Source organism: Bos javanicus, chromosome 3 (assembly GCF_032452875.1).
Source record: "Bos javanicus breed banteng chromosome 3, ARS-OSU_banteng_1.0, whole genome shotgun sequence".
NCBI classification, from domain to species: Eukaryota; Metazoa; Chordata; class Mammalia; order Artiodactyla; family Bovidae; genus Bos; species Bos javanicus.
The window spans coordinates 3,141,602-3,156,627 of NC_083870.1; the positions used below are offsets into that span (position 1 = coordinate 3,141,602).

The 15,026-nt window shown below is 36.7% G+C and overlaps 1 protein-coding gene across 1 annotated transcript in view; it reads left to right on the forward strand.

The window, feature by feature from the left end:
• Positions 1 to 15,026, forward strand: part of TMCO1 (transmembrane and coiled-coil domains 1) — a 55,869-nt gene that overhangs the window by 21,667 nt on the left and 19,176 nt on the right. The window contains exon 6 of the mRNA XM_061399712.1: positions 14,208 to 14,352. Coding sequence (XP_061255696.1) covers positions 14,208 to 14,352 — 145 coding nt within the window. The remainder of the gene's footprint in view (positions 1 to 14,207; positions 14,353 to 15,026) is intronic.

The following is a 15,026-nucleotide window of genomic DNA, read 5'->3' on the forward strand; positions in this document are numbered from 1 at the left end:
ACCTCGACAATATATTAAAACTCAGAAACATTACTTTGCCAATAAAGTTCTATATAGTCAAAGCTATGGTTTTTCCAGTGGTCATGTATGGATGTGGGAGTTGAACCATAAAGGTGGCTGAGTGCAAGAAGAATTGATACTTTTGAAATGTGGTGTTGGAGAAGACTTGAGAATGAGTCCCTTGTACTTCAAGGAGATCAAACCAGTCAATCCTAAAAGAAATCAGTACTGAATATTCTTTGGAATCACATGAATATAATGCTATATTATAATCATGTGATTCCCTTTCTTACTGTTATTTGTGAACATATTGTGGTGTGAAAGGCTGATCTATGGAAGGGACATCTGCTTCAAATATATATATATATATATATTTAATATTTATGTGTTTGGCTGTGTTGGGTCTTAGTTGCAGCGTATGGGATCTTCACTGTGTCGTGTGGGATGTTCTGTTACAGCACATGGACTCTCTAGTTGTGGCACACATGGGCTCAGCATTTGGGATGCACAGACTTAGTTGCCCTTTGGCATATGGGATCTTAGTTCTCCCCACCAAGGATTGAACCCATGTGCCCTGCATTTCACAGGGGATTCTTTTTTTGTTTGTTTCTTTGTTTTGAAATTTTTACAATGTTGTATTGGTTTCTAACATACAACAATGAGTGAACTGAAGTCGCTTAGTCATATCTGACTCTTTGCGACCCCATGGACTGTAGCCTACCAGGCTCCTCCGTCTATGAGATTTTCCAGGCAAGAATACTGGAGTGAGTTGCCATTTCCTTCTCCAGGAGATCTTCCCAACCCAGGGATTGAACCCTGGTCTCCCGCATTTGAGAGAATGCGGGACAATGATGAGAATCAGCCATAATTAGACACATATTGCCTTCCTCTTAAGCCTCCCTACCCTCCCCCAGTCCCAGCCCTCTACGTCATCATAGAGCTCCAGGCTGGGCTTCCTGTGTTATACAGCAGCTTCTTACCAGCCATCCACTTTACATGTGATAGTGTATATATGTCGATGTTACTTGTCTCCATTCGTCTCACTCTCTCCCTCCTGCACTGTGTCCACAAGTCCATTGTCTGCATCTCTGTCTCCATTCCATCCCGGCAAAGAAGTTAATCAATACTATTGTTCTAGATTCCATGTATATCTGTTAATGTGTGATATTAGTTTTTCTCTTTCTGACTTCTGTCACTCTGTGTAACAGACTCTTAGGTTCATCCACCTCACTAGAACTGACTCAAGTTCGTTCTTTTTTATGGCTGAGTAATATTCCATTGAATATATGTACCAAATCTTCTTTATACATTCATATATCAGTAGACATCTAGGTTATTTCTATGTCCTGGCAATAATATTGTAAATAGTGCTGCAGTAAACATTAGGGTACATGTGTCTTTTAGAATTGTGGTTTTCTCAGGGTATATGCCCGGTAGTGGGATTGCATGGTCATATGGTAGTTCTGTTTTTAGTTTTTTAAGGAACCTTGTACTGTTCTCCATAATGAGTGTATCAGTTTACATTCCCGCCAACAGTGCAGGAGGGTTCCCTTTTCTCCATGTCCTCTTCAGCATTTATTCTTTGTAGATTTTTTGATGATGGCCATTCTGCCTGGTGTGAGGTGATACCACATTGTAGTTTTGGTTTGTATATCTCAAATAGTTCCTGATATCGAGCATCCTTTCATGTGTTTATTGCCATGTGTTTGTCTTTTTTGGAGAAGTGTCTGTTTAGGTCTTCTGCCCACTTTTTGATTGGGCTATTTGTTTTCTTGATATTGAGCTGTATGAGCTGCTTATATATTCTGGAGATTAATCTTTGTCAGTTGCTTTATTTGCAGTTATTTTTGAGGGTTGTCTTTTAATCTTGTTTATTGTTTCCTTGACTGTGCAGAAGCTTTTAAGTTTCATTAGGTCCCACTTGTTTATTTTTATTTTTATTTCCATTACTAGGAGACGGATCAAAGGGGATCTTCCTGTGATTTATGTCAGAGTGTATTGCCTACATTTTCCTCTAAGAATTTTATAGTTTCTGGACTTACATTTAAGTTTTTAATCCATTTTGACTTTATTTATGTGTATGGTGTTAGGAAGTGTTCTAGTTTCATTCTTTTACATGTAGCTGTCCATTTTTCCCTTATTGAAGAGGCTGTCTTTTATCCATTATATTTTCTTGCCTCTTTTGTCAAAGATAAGGTGCCCAGAGGTGCGTGGGTTTGTCTCTGGGCTTTCTGTCTTGTTCCATTGGTCTGTATATCCATTTTTGTGCCAGTACCATACTGTCTAGATGACTATAGCTTTGTAGTAAAGTCTCAAGTCAGGAAAGTTGATTCCTCCAGCTCCATTTTTCATTCTCAAGATTTCTTTGACTATTCAAGATCTTTTGTGTTTCCATATATCAGCAGTGGCCACAGATTGGAAAAGGTCAGTTTTCATTCCTATCCTAAAGAAGAGCAGTGCCCAAGAATGTTACAACTGCTGCACGTTTGCACTCATTTCACCTGCTAGCAAGGTAATGCTCAGAATGCTTGAAGGATTTTGAAGGCTTCAACAGTACATAAACTGAGAACTTCCACATGTACAAGCTGGATTTAGAAAAGCCAGAGGAACCAGAGATCAAATTGCCAACATCCATTGGATCATAGAAAAAGCAAGAGAATTCCAGAAAAACATCTACTTCTGCTTCATTGACTATGTTAAAGACTTACTTTGTGGATCATGACAAACTGTGGAAAATTCTCAAAGAGATAGGAATACCAGACCACCTTACCTGCTTCCTGAAAAACCTATGTGCAGGACAAGAAGCAACAATTAGAACTGAACATGGAGCAACCGACTGGTTCCAAATTGGGAAAGGAGTATGTCAAGGCTGTATATTGTCACCCTGTTTATTTAACTTATATGCAGAGTACATCATGTGAAATGCCAGCTAGATAACTCACAAGCTGGAATCAAGATTGCTGGAAGAAATAGCAACAACCTGAGATATGCAGATGATGCTACCCAAATGGCAAAAAGCAAAGAGTAACTAACCAAAGAGCCCCTTGATGAAGGTGAAAGAAGAGAGTGAAAAGGCAGGGTTAAAACTCAGCATTCATAAAACTAAGATCACAGCATCCGGTCCTATCACTTCATGGCAAATAGATGGGGGAAAGTGTAAACAGTGAGAGACTTTATTTTCTTGGGCTCCAAAATCACTGTGGCTGGTGACTACAGCCATGAAATTAAAAAATGTTTTCTCCTTGGAAGTAAAGCTATAGTAAACCTAGACAGCATATTAGAAGGCAGAGACATCACTTTGCCAACAAAGGTCCATATAGTCAAAGCTATGGTTTTTCCAGTAGTCATGTATGGATGTGAGAGTTGGACTGTATAGAAGGCTGAACGTGGAAGAATTGATTCTTTTGAACTGTTGTGCTGGAGAAGACTCTTGAGACTCCCTTAGACATCAAGGAGATCAAACCACTCAATCCTAAAGTAAATCAACCCTGAACATTCGTTAGAAAGACTGATGCTGAAGCTGAAGCTCCAATAGTTTGGCCACCTGATGGGAAGAGCTGACTCAATGGAAAAGACCCTGATGCTGAGGAAGATTGAAGGCAGGAGGAGAAGGGGACGACAGAGGATGAGATGGTTGGATGGCATCACTGACTCGATGGACATGCGTTTGGGTGGACTCCAGGAGTTAGTGATGGACAGGGAGGCATGGTGTGCTGTGGTTCATGGGGTTGCAAAGAGTCGGACATGACTGAGCGACTGAACCGAACTGAACTGATGCTCCAAACAATGAGAGTTTTAGTTCTTTTCCTATCTATATTCCTTTTATTTATTTTTCTTCTCTGATTGCCATGGTTAGGACTTCCAGAACTATGCTGACAAATAGTGATGAGAGAGGGCACCCTTTTTCCTGATCTTAGAAGAAATGCTTTCAGATTTTCACCATTGGGAATAATGTTTGCTGTATGGTTGTCATATATGGCCTTTATTATTTTGAGATAGAGTCCTTCTAGGCCTAATCTAAAGAGATTTTTTTTTTTAAATCATAAATGGGTGTTTAATTTTGTTGAAAGCTTTCTCTGCATCTGTTGAGATGATCGTATGGTTTTTATCTTTCAGTTTGTTAATGTGGTGTATCACATTGATTGATTTGCATATATTGAAGAATCCTTGCATACCTGGGGTAAACCCCACTTGATCCTGGTATATGATCCTTTTAATCTGTTGTTGGATTCTGTTTGCTAGAATTTTGTTGAAGATTTTTGCATCTATGTTCATATTGCCTGTTGTTTTCTTTTTTGGTGGTATCTTTGTCTTGTTTTAGTATCAGGGTGATGGTGGCCTCATAGAATGAATTTGGGAGTTTTCCTTCCTCTGCAGTTTTCCGGAAGAGTTTGAGCAAGATAGATGTTAGCTCTTCTCTAAATGTTTGGTAGAATTCACCTGTGAAGCCATTTGGCTCTGGGCTTCTGTTTGTTGGAAGATTTTTTATCACGGTTTCAATTTCAGTGCTTGTAATTGGTCATTTATGATTTCTGTTTCTTCTGAGTTCAGTTTTGGAAGGTTGTACTTTTCTAAGAACTTGTCCATTTCTTCCAGGTTGTCTGTTTTATTGGCATATAGTTCCTCTTAGTAGCCTCTTATGATCCTTTGTATTTCTGCATTGTCTGTTGTAACATCTTCTTTTTCATTTCTAATTTTATTGACTTAAGTGTTCTCCCTTTTCTTCTTGATGAGTCTGGCTAGTGGCTTGTCCATTTTGTTTATTTTCTCGAAGTTATTGTAGTTTTATTGATCTTTGCTATTTTCTTCATTTTTTTCCCATTTATTTCTGCTCTGATATTTATGATTTTTTTCCTTCTACTATCTTTGGGGGTTTTTTGTCCTTCTTTTTCTAGTTACTTTAGGTGTAAGATCAGGTTGTTGATTTGATATTTTTCTCCTTTCTTGAGGTAGGTTTGTATTACTATAAACTTCCCTCTTAAAACTGCTTTTGCTGCATCCTCTAGGTTGGTAAAGAATCCTCTTGTAATGCAGGAGACGCTGGTTTGATTCCTGGGTCAGGAAGATCCACTGGAGAAGGGATAGGCCACCCACTCCAGTATCGTTGGGCTTCCCTTGTGGCTCAACTGGTAAAAAATGTGCCTGCAATGTGAGAGATCTGGGTTCGATCCCTGGGTTGGGAAAATCCTCAGGAGAAGAGAAAGGCCACCGACTCCAGTATTCTAGCCTAGAGAATTCCGTGGACTGTATTATCCATGGGATCAAAGAGTCGGACACAACTGAGCAACTTTCACTAGGTTTTGGATTGTCATATTTTCATTGTCATTTGTTTCTAGGGATTTTATAAATTTTCTTTTAGTGTCTTCAGTGACCTCTTGGTTATTTGAGAAGCGTGTTGTTTAGCCTCCTTGTATTTGTGGGTTTTTTACAGGTTTTTTTCCCTGTAGTTGATATCTAGTCTCATAGCATTGTGGTCAGAAAAGATGCTTGATAGGATTTCAGTTTTCTTAAATTTACCAAGGCTTGATTTGTGACCCAAGCTGTGCTCTGTCCTGGAGAATGTTCTTTGTTCAGTTGAGAAAAAAAGTGGATTCTGCTGTTTTGGGATGAAGTGTCCTAAAGATATCAATTAGGGCCATCTGGTATAATGTGTACTTTAAGGCTTTTGTTATTAATTTTCTGTGTAGATGATCTGTCCTTTGGTGTAAGTGGGGTGTTAAAATCCCCAACTATTATTGTTTTACTCTCAATTTCCCCTTTTATGGTTGTTAGCATTTGCCTTTTGTATTGAGGTGCTCCTATATTATATGCATAAATATTTATAATTGTTGTATCTTCTTGGATTTATCACTTCAAAGTGGATTCTTAACCATTGGACCGTCAGGGAAGTCCCTCCAATGTATTTTTCTCCTAATGTCATATTTTTCCTCCAAAATGGAATCTCTTAGTGCATTTTTTCTCTTATTATTGAATAGGTTCTTACTGGAAGAATTCCAATAGAGTATAATTGTGTAAAATATAAAGTAAAAATCACTCTGCCTTCGTGAAATGTCCTTTCCAGCCTTGTATTTTTTCAGTATATATACAAACATTTAGATATTTGTATGTATTAATTTTTATAACCCAAAATGGCTGTTGTGTAGTCTGCTGTAGTTACCTGTGGTAATTGTTAATTTTTATTAATTTTTTAAAACGTGTACTTGTTTGGCCATGTCAGGCGTCAGCTGTAGTATGTCGGACCCTCACTGCGTCACGCGCACTCTCTCACTATGGTGCGCGGACTCTCTAGTTGTGGTGTGCAGGCTCCAGAGCACGTGGGCTCAGTAGTTGTGGGGCATGTGCTTAGTTGCTCTGTGGGATCTTAGCTCTCAACCAGGGATCTGAACACTCATCCCCTGCCTTGCACTGCAGATTCTTAACCACTAGACCACCAGGGAAGTCCCCCTGCGGTCGTCTTTCAAAATACAGTACACGTGAACTTTGCATATCATTTTTATTGCCTGTAAGTATTCCATTGAATGGATGTACCCTTACCTATATAATCTTCTATACATCTTCACACAGAATTTTCACAGGTAGTATATACACCGGTATGCTTATACTTATTTTTTCCCCATGTATATCCTACAACTATTGCTTGGGTAAAGTTTTGATAGAAATTTTCTCCAGAATGTTGCTTTTTGTTTGGCTGTGCTTTGTGCTGTTGGGGAATCTCAGTTCCCCAACCAGAAATTGAACCTGGACCCATGGCAGTGAAAGCATAGAGCCCTAACCACTGGACCACCAGGAAATTCCCCTAGAAAAGTTTTTATTAATTTATGTTTTTAGATTACTGTCCTCTGGGCTTGTGAATGGTTCTTTCTGTATATATTTGTCATCACTAGAAATTATGTATCTGTTTAATATTTGTAAATCTAATAGTTGAAAAATAATATGTTTTTTTAATTTGCAATTTCTGGTGATGTTTAGCATCTTTTCATTTATTTATTATGCTTTTACTATTTCTAAATTTCTAGTTCATGTTCTTCCCCTTATTTTCTTTTTATAAGAAGTCTTTACATATTAAGACTCTTCTTTACATATTAAACTCTCCTTTTGAAGATACATGGAAAATATTTATTTTTATGTCACTTTTCTGTTGTATAAATAGTACCTTTCTTATACCCGATTATATAGTTTTTTCTTTTTTATATTTAAATAAATTTTGTTTCATCTGTAATTTATTTTGGTGTTTAGTTTCCAACTTTACCAAGCTCTTTGCTGTTGTCAGTACTAAGCAGGGAGTAAATAATTTGTTTTCCCTGATGATTTGAAATGACTAGTTTATATCACGTAGCTTCTAAAGCTTATGCTGTAGATCTTAACCAGGAATGTACATCAGAGCCAAAGAATTTTGGTTCCAAAATTCTAAAACAAGGATTTTCTTAGGCTAGTGAGACACAAATACTTCTAAAAAATTCACACAATATAGAATAATATAGAATAAAAAGTGAAAGTAAACCCAAATGAGTTGAAAACTTATGTCCACCCAGAAACTTTGACACAGCTTTATTGATAATTGTCATAACTTGGAAGCAATCAGTTTATAAATGGATAAACTGTGGGAATATCCATACAATAGAATATTATTCATTGCTAAAGAGAAATAGGCTATTGGCCATGTGAAGACATGAAGAACCTTAAATGCATACTATTAAGTGAAATAAATCAATCTGAAAAGGCTACATACTATATGATTGCAACTACATGACATTATAGAAAAGATAAAACTATGGAGATAGTAGTAAAACGATCAGTGGTTGCCAGGAATCAGGTATGAGGGAGGGAATAAGCAGAGCACAGAGGATTTTTTTTTAGTGTAAAACTATTCTGTGTGATACTTAATGGTGATACATTTTGCTGTACATTTATTAAAACCCAAGAATGGTTCTTGCCTGGTCATTCAGTGACTAAGACTCCACACTCCCAGTGCAGGGGGCCTGGTTCAGTCGCTGGTCAGGGAACTAGATCCTGCATGCCAGCACTAAAGATTCTTCATGCCACAGTGAAGACCCAGAACAGCCAAATAAGTAAATAAGTGCTAAAAAAAGAAAGAAACAAGAGTGAGCCCTAATGTAAACTATGGAGTTTGGGTAATAGTGAAGTACCATCGTAACTTATCAGTTGGCAGTTATGAATAATACTTCCTTTTTCCAGCTTTATTGAGATATATAATTGACATATAGAATACTATGTACGTTTAAGATGTATAGAGTGATAGTTTGATGCATACATTGGTGCATATATTGCAAAATGATTACCAAATAAGATTAGTTAACAAATCCTTCACATAAATATCAGTTTGTTGTGGTGGTGGTAAGACTAATTAAGATTTACTGTCTTAGCAAATTTCAAGTATATAGTACAATAATATTAAATATAATTACTATTCTGTACATATATATTTCTCATGTCTAGGATTGTGAGCACCTAGAAGTTAAAGGCTGTAACTATTTTTATAGGCCCTCATGTGAAATGAAAAGTCTAATGCATATTTTGGGACTTCCCCAGTATAAGACTTTGTTTTTCAGTGCAGGGGATGTGAGTTCGATCCCTGGTTGGGAAACTAAGAGCCCACATGCCTTGCAGCCAAAAAAACCCAAAACATAAACAATATTGTAACAAACTCAGTAAAAACTTTAAAAATGGTCCACATCAAAAAAAGTCTTAAAGGTCTAGTACATATTTTGATTGTACTGAACAATCACTGTTCTTTAGCATAATTTCTCTTAGTTTCACCTTGATCATCTGTTTATTGTAGAATGGAATATATTACCTGTAATACCCATTTTCATCTTAAAATGTGTTGATAAGAAAAAAGCCTCAGCTTAGACTGTATGGGAAGGACTTGAGCTCCTAGATTGCCAGAGAAGCAATAGGAGGCACTGTATTTAATTATTATCAATTATTTATTTCTATTTAATTTCTCTTCTGGATTATTTCCATACAGTCAAAACATTATAATCTTAGAGAAGCAATCTTTAAAGTCATTTAACACATTACTTCTCTGTTAGTACAGAAATCCCTCCAATAATACCTCTAGCAGATAATTTTCCATCCTCTTTTTAATTATTTTCAACAGTGAGGAGCTTGATGGTTTCTAACATAATATAGTTTATCAGTAGTATGTAGGGTTTGAAAATGGTTCTTTTTATTGGGCCGAAATACACCTTCTTATTCTGTTCATAAGTAGTGGTCCTTCCCTTTGGAATTGCAGAGAGTAAGTACACTTGGAGAGATAATCAACCTATTATAAGCCATGTCTCTCTCTGTACTTTTTCTTTCTCTCCCCAACTCTTTTCATTATTAGGCTAGACACCAATTCACTTAGCTATTCCTGTAGCAAGCTTCCAATCTCCTGAAAAACTTAATTTGAAGGGTTTTTTTTTTTTTTATTCATTTTATTCATTTTTGTGGCTGGTCTAAAGTCTCATACTGTTTCTCTCACCTCCTATCCTCTGGCAACCACCAATCTATTTCTCTAAGAGTTAAGCTTTTTTTAGATTCCACATATAAGTGATGTCATACAGTATTTGTCTTTCTCTGTCAGACGTGTACACAGTATATATATACATGTATAGATGTGTGTGTGTGTGTGTGTGTGTATATATATATATATATACATTTCCTTTATCCATTCATCTGTTGGTGGCACTTAGGTAGTTTCCATATCTTGGTTATTATGAATACTACTGCAGTGACATGGGAGTACAGATCTCTTTGAGATAGTAGTTTATTTCCATTTCTTTGGCTAAATAGCTGTAAATGGGATTTCTGAATCATATGGTAGTTCTGTTTTTAATTTTTTGAGGAACATTCATGGTGTTTTTCATAGTGGCTGTACCAATTTACATTCCCACAAACAGTGCCCAGCATTTGTTATCTCTTGTCCTTTTGGTAATAGTCATTCTAACAAGTGAGAGATGAAATCGCGTGGCTTTAGTTTGCATTTCCCTGATGGTTAGTCGTGTTGATCATCTTTTCATGTACTTCTTAGCCATTTGTATGTCTTTTTCAGGAAAATGCCTATTCAGATCCTCTGCCCTCATTTTAATTGGACTATTTGGAAGAGTTTTGCTACTGTACAGATCCTTATATAATTTGGATACTAACTCTTTAACAGATCCATGGTTTACAGATATTTTCTCTTATTCCATGGTTTGCATTTTCATGTTGTTGTTTCACTGGCTGAGCGGAAGCTTTTTTGTCTGATGTGGTCACATTTGTTGAGTTTTGTTGCTTGTGCTTTTGGTGTCATACCCAAAAAATCTTTGCCAAGAGCTGTGTCAAGGAGCTTTTTCCCAATGTTTCCTTCTAGAAGTTTCATGGTTTCATATCTCATGTTTAAATTCTTAATCCATTTTGAGTTAATTTTTGTGGGTGGTTTTTGATAGGGGTCTGGTGTTATTCTTTTGTGTGTGAATATCCAGTTTACCCAGCATCATCTACTGAAGAGACTGTTCTTCTCTCCTTGAGAATTCTTTGCTCCCTTGTCAAATACTAGTTGACAGGGTTTATTTCTGGGCTCTTCATTCTGTCCCAGTGGTCCACATGTCTGTCTTTATGCCAGTGTCATATTTGTGTGGTGACTGCACATTTGAAATCGAAGTTTGATGCCTCCAGCTTTCTCAAGACTGCTTTGCCTATTCAAGCTCTTTTGTGATTCCCTATGGGTTTTAGTATTAATTTTTCTATTTTTGTAAAAAGTAGAATTTTGATAAGAGATTATATTGGATCTAGGGATACTTTGGATAGTATGGACATGTTTTTTCTTTTTAATATTTATTTATTTATTTATTCTGCTGGTTGGATCTTTGTTGGGGGTGCTCAGGCTAAGTAGTTGTAGTGCACAGGCTTAGTTCCCCTGTAACACATGGGCTCTTAGTTCCCCAACCAGGGGTCAAACCCATAGCCCTCACATTGAAAGGCAGATTCTTAATCACTGGACTACCAGGGAAGTCCCAGTATGGACATTTTAACAATATTATATCTTCCAATCTGTGAACATGGATATCTTTCCATATATTTGTGTCATCTTCAGTTTATCAGTGTCTTACAGTTTTTAGCGTTATCTTTCACTTCCTTGATTAACTTTGATTAAATAAGTTAATTACATTAATAATGCTGTTGTAAATGGGATTTTGTGTGTGTGTGTAGGGCTTCCCTGATAGCTCAGTTGGTAAAGAATCCACCTGCAATGCAGGAGACCCCAGTTTGATTCTTGGATCTGGAAGATCCTCTGCAGAAGTGATAGGCTACTCACTCTAGTATCCTTGGGCTTCCCTTGTGGCTCAGCTGGTAAAGAATCCACCTGCAATGCGGAAGACCTGGGTTTGATCCCTGGGTTGGGAAGATCCCTTGGAGAAGGGAATGGCTACCCACTCCAGTATTCTGGCATGGAGAATTCCATGGTCTGTATAGTCCATGGGGTCACAAAGAGTTGGACACGACTGAGCAACTTTCACTTCACATAGACGTGCAACTGATTTTTTTAGGTTGATTTCTGTCTTGAAACTTTACTGAATTCATTTATTAGTTGTAAAAGGTTTTCATTTTGGCTACAATTTCAAATTAAAAATAACAAGAAATAAAATGACTATAGAAGGTGAATTTGGGTGTGCATATGTTAGCAATAAGAAGGATAAACATTTTTGTCTATATTTATTTCAGCCCTGCTTCTTACAGTTAACTCTATAGAAAAATAGTAGAGTGTCATATGTAGAACCAGCATACTGTAAACAGCATATATATAACAAGGAAATATCGCAACAACTATATATCATACTTCTTATGAGTAAATGGGAATATCTCCTCCTGGAAAAGTTATTTCTTTTGTTTTGCTTTTATGAGTTTAGTAGACAAGAATGATTACTTCTTATGGATCTTTCAATATTTTTTGTCATATCCAAGTAACAGCACTTTATGGTTGAGCCCTTTCCCTATGTAAATATATACTAGGAAGGCAGTTCAAAGTAGTAAGTGTATAATCATATATATTTATAGAATGTGTCTATTTCATTCTGTTCTATTTTCTGTGGAGTTCAGCTATGTATGAAGCTTGCAATATTTATATTTTATAATATTTATACATTTATAAATATATAGAAATATTATATATTTGTAAAGCTCTGGCGCCTCAAAACTGCTGGTTGGATCTTTGTTGGGGTGCTCAGGCTAAGTAGTTGTAGTGCACAGGCTTAGTTCTCTGGCGCCTCAAAACTCACAAGTTTATATGGATGGATATTTAGGAATTTTTTTTCTCCAAAGGAAATGATAGTAATGCTACCTCTCTTTTCCCCCTCCCTCTATAGAAACATTCTAAATACCAAGCATTTTTTTTTTTAAGGGAATATTCTTGGACTTCCCTGGTGGTATGGTGTGTAAGAACCTGCCTGTCAGTGCAGGGGACACAGGTTGGATCCCTGGTCTGGGAAGATTCCACATACCGCAGAGCAACTGTACCCATACACCACAACTACTGAACCTGCATTCTAGAGCCCATGCTTCACAACTGCTGAGCCAGGTGCTGCAGTTACTGAAGTCTGCGTCCAGCTCTGTGCTCCACAGCAAGAGCAGTCACCGCAATGAGAAGCCCATGTGTCACACCAGAGACTAGCCTCTGCTCACCACAGCTAGAGGAAGTTCACAGGCAGCAATGAAGACCTAGCACAACCAAAGATGAATAAGATAAATACATATTTTCTAAAAGCAAATGTTCTAGACATTTTAACTGGAAGTAGAGACTTTATTTGGATAATTTAACTGATGGCGGTCATATACTTTTCTAATACTGTGAAGTATCACTATCCTTAATCACATTAATTTTATAATTCTCTTTGTCTGATTATACAACTTATTGAAAAGTACAAAAAAAGCTCATATCCCCAGCACCTCAAAATAAACAGTGATATGTACTTCTTCTAGCTTTTTTATAAGCTTTTCCTCTTTTCAAAACATCTTTCTTTTCTGTTTTAGAAAAAATAAAAGGAATTAATTTCAAATATTAGAAGTATGTTAAAAGTTATAGAACAGTCTTTTGGACTCTGTGGGCGAGGGAGAGGGTGGGATGATTTGGGAGAATGGCATTGAAACAGGTATAATATCATATAAGAAATGAATCGCCAGTCCAGGTTTGATGCAGGATACAGGATCCTTGGGGCTGGTGCACTGGGATGATCCAGATGGATGGTATGGGGAGGGAGGTGGGAGGGGGGTTCAAGATGGGGAGCATGTGTACACCTGTGGAGGATTCATGTTGATGTATGGCAAAACCAATACAATATTGTAAAGTAATTAACCTCCAATTAAAATAAATAAATTTAAATTTAAAAAAATAAAGTTTTATTAAAACAAAAAAGTTATCTCAGAATATTATGTATACTATTTTTCATTCACCACTGTGTACATTCCATGAATTTCATGTTTAAGGTGTATACTGGGAATCTTTGACTCTTAGAAAAGAGAATTCTTAAAATCTTATTGATCTTATGGTTTAGAACAGTGCTTCTCAAAAGTATGGTTTGGGGAATGCTGGCAGTTTCAGACTTTTAGGAGGTCCTTGAGGTACAAATTATTGTAATAATTCTAAGATTTTTTTCCTTGCCTTCTTCACTTTCATTCTCTCATGAATGTATGGTGGAATTTTCCAAAGGCTTCATAGGGTGTATAATATTGTAACAGCCCAAGTAATGAAGCAGCTATGACGTTGAGGGGGAGGAAGGAAGAAGCCTTTCTTCTTGGTGAATTCTTTTTTTGTATGGAAAATAATGTTATTTTCCATAAAAATACTTGTGTTAACATATACTGAGTATTACTGTCTTTTAAATGATTTGACAAATATTTTAAAATTTCTCAGTTTTAATTTATTAAATAGTAATATTGATAATAGATGAAACCTCTAAATAAAACCTTTTTGGAGTCCTCAATACTTTTTCAGCATGTTAAATATCCTGATATTGAAAAAACTAAGAATCTCTAGTTTAGAAAAAGATTAATGGGAAAAAAAATCTCCTTATATCCTTATACTACAGATATATTTTTAGAATATCACCATTTCTTGGTTTTTTAGAGATCAAGAGACTTAAAGTTCTGTTTCTGTCCCAGATTCTCTCCGGAACTAAGTTTGTCAGCCTTCTGAAAATAACAGTCCTCTGTTCTTTCCTCTTTAGATTTGATGGCAGAGTGGTGGCAAAGCTGCCTTTCACCCCCCTGTCCTACATCCAGGGACTGTCTCACCGAAATCTGCTCGGGGATGACACCACAGACTGTTCCTTCATCTTCCTGTATATTCTCTGTACCATGTCAATTCGACAGGTGAGTGCCCACATCATCTGTTTCATATGTACATCCTTTCTTGCTCTCACACCCTAAATTAATGCCTATTTCTGTAATACTGGAAGTGTCTACCTGTTGCTACTGAGATCTTTCAGTTGCTTGTTTCAGAATTCCAGCATATCATCTGAAACTGTTTTAAATGTATATAGTTTAGATCCCCGATCCTTAGGGATGGAAAGTGGTCATAAAGTCAAACGTGGTTTTCATCTCATTTTGAAGAGTGCTCTCAAGTTTCTTCTTTATTGCAGCTATCTAAGGGTAGAAAAGTAAAGAGTGGACTTTGCCTTCCCACTATCATTACTTCTTTATTATTCACCAGTGCCTTTTGGCTCTTCAGGAACACAAGTAAACAATAATTTGGTGACTTTAAGTTAGTCACAGTTGAGGTAAAGTCTGCATTGTAGAGTTTACATTCAGGCAACACGATGATCGGATATTCTTAGTGAAAAAGAGTGAGAACTAAGTCAGATAGTATTGTGAGAGCCTGGAAGAGAGACTTAGCATTCAGTTAGTGGCAGATGATTCAGGCAGCAAGGTTGAAACAATAAAGTGGTTTTTGAGATGGGACTTTAAAAAATAAGAGAGGTTAAAGTCTCTTGCTCTAGAACTCTTCATATTTCAGGGCATTATTCAGTATTTGAACATACTGTCAT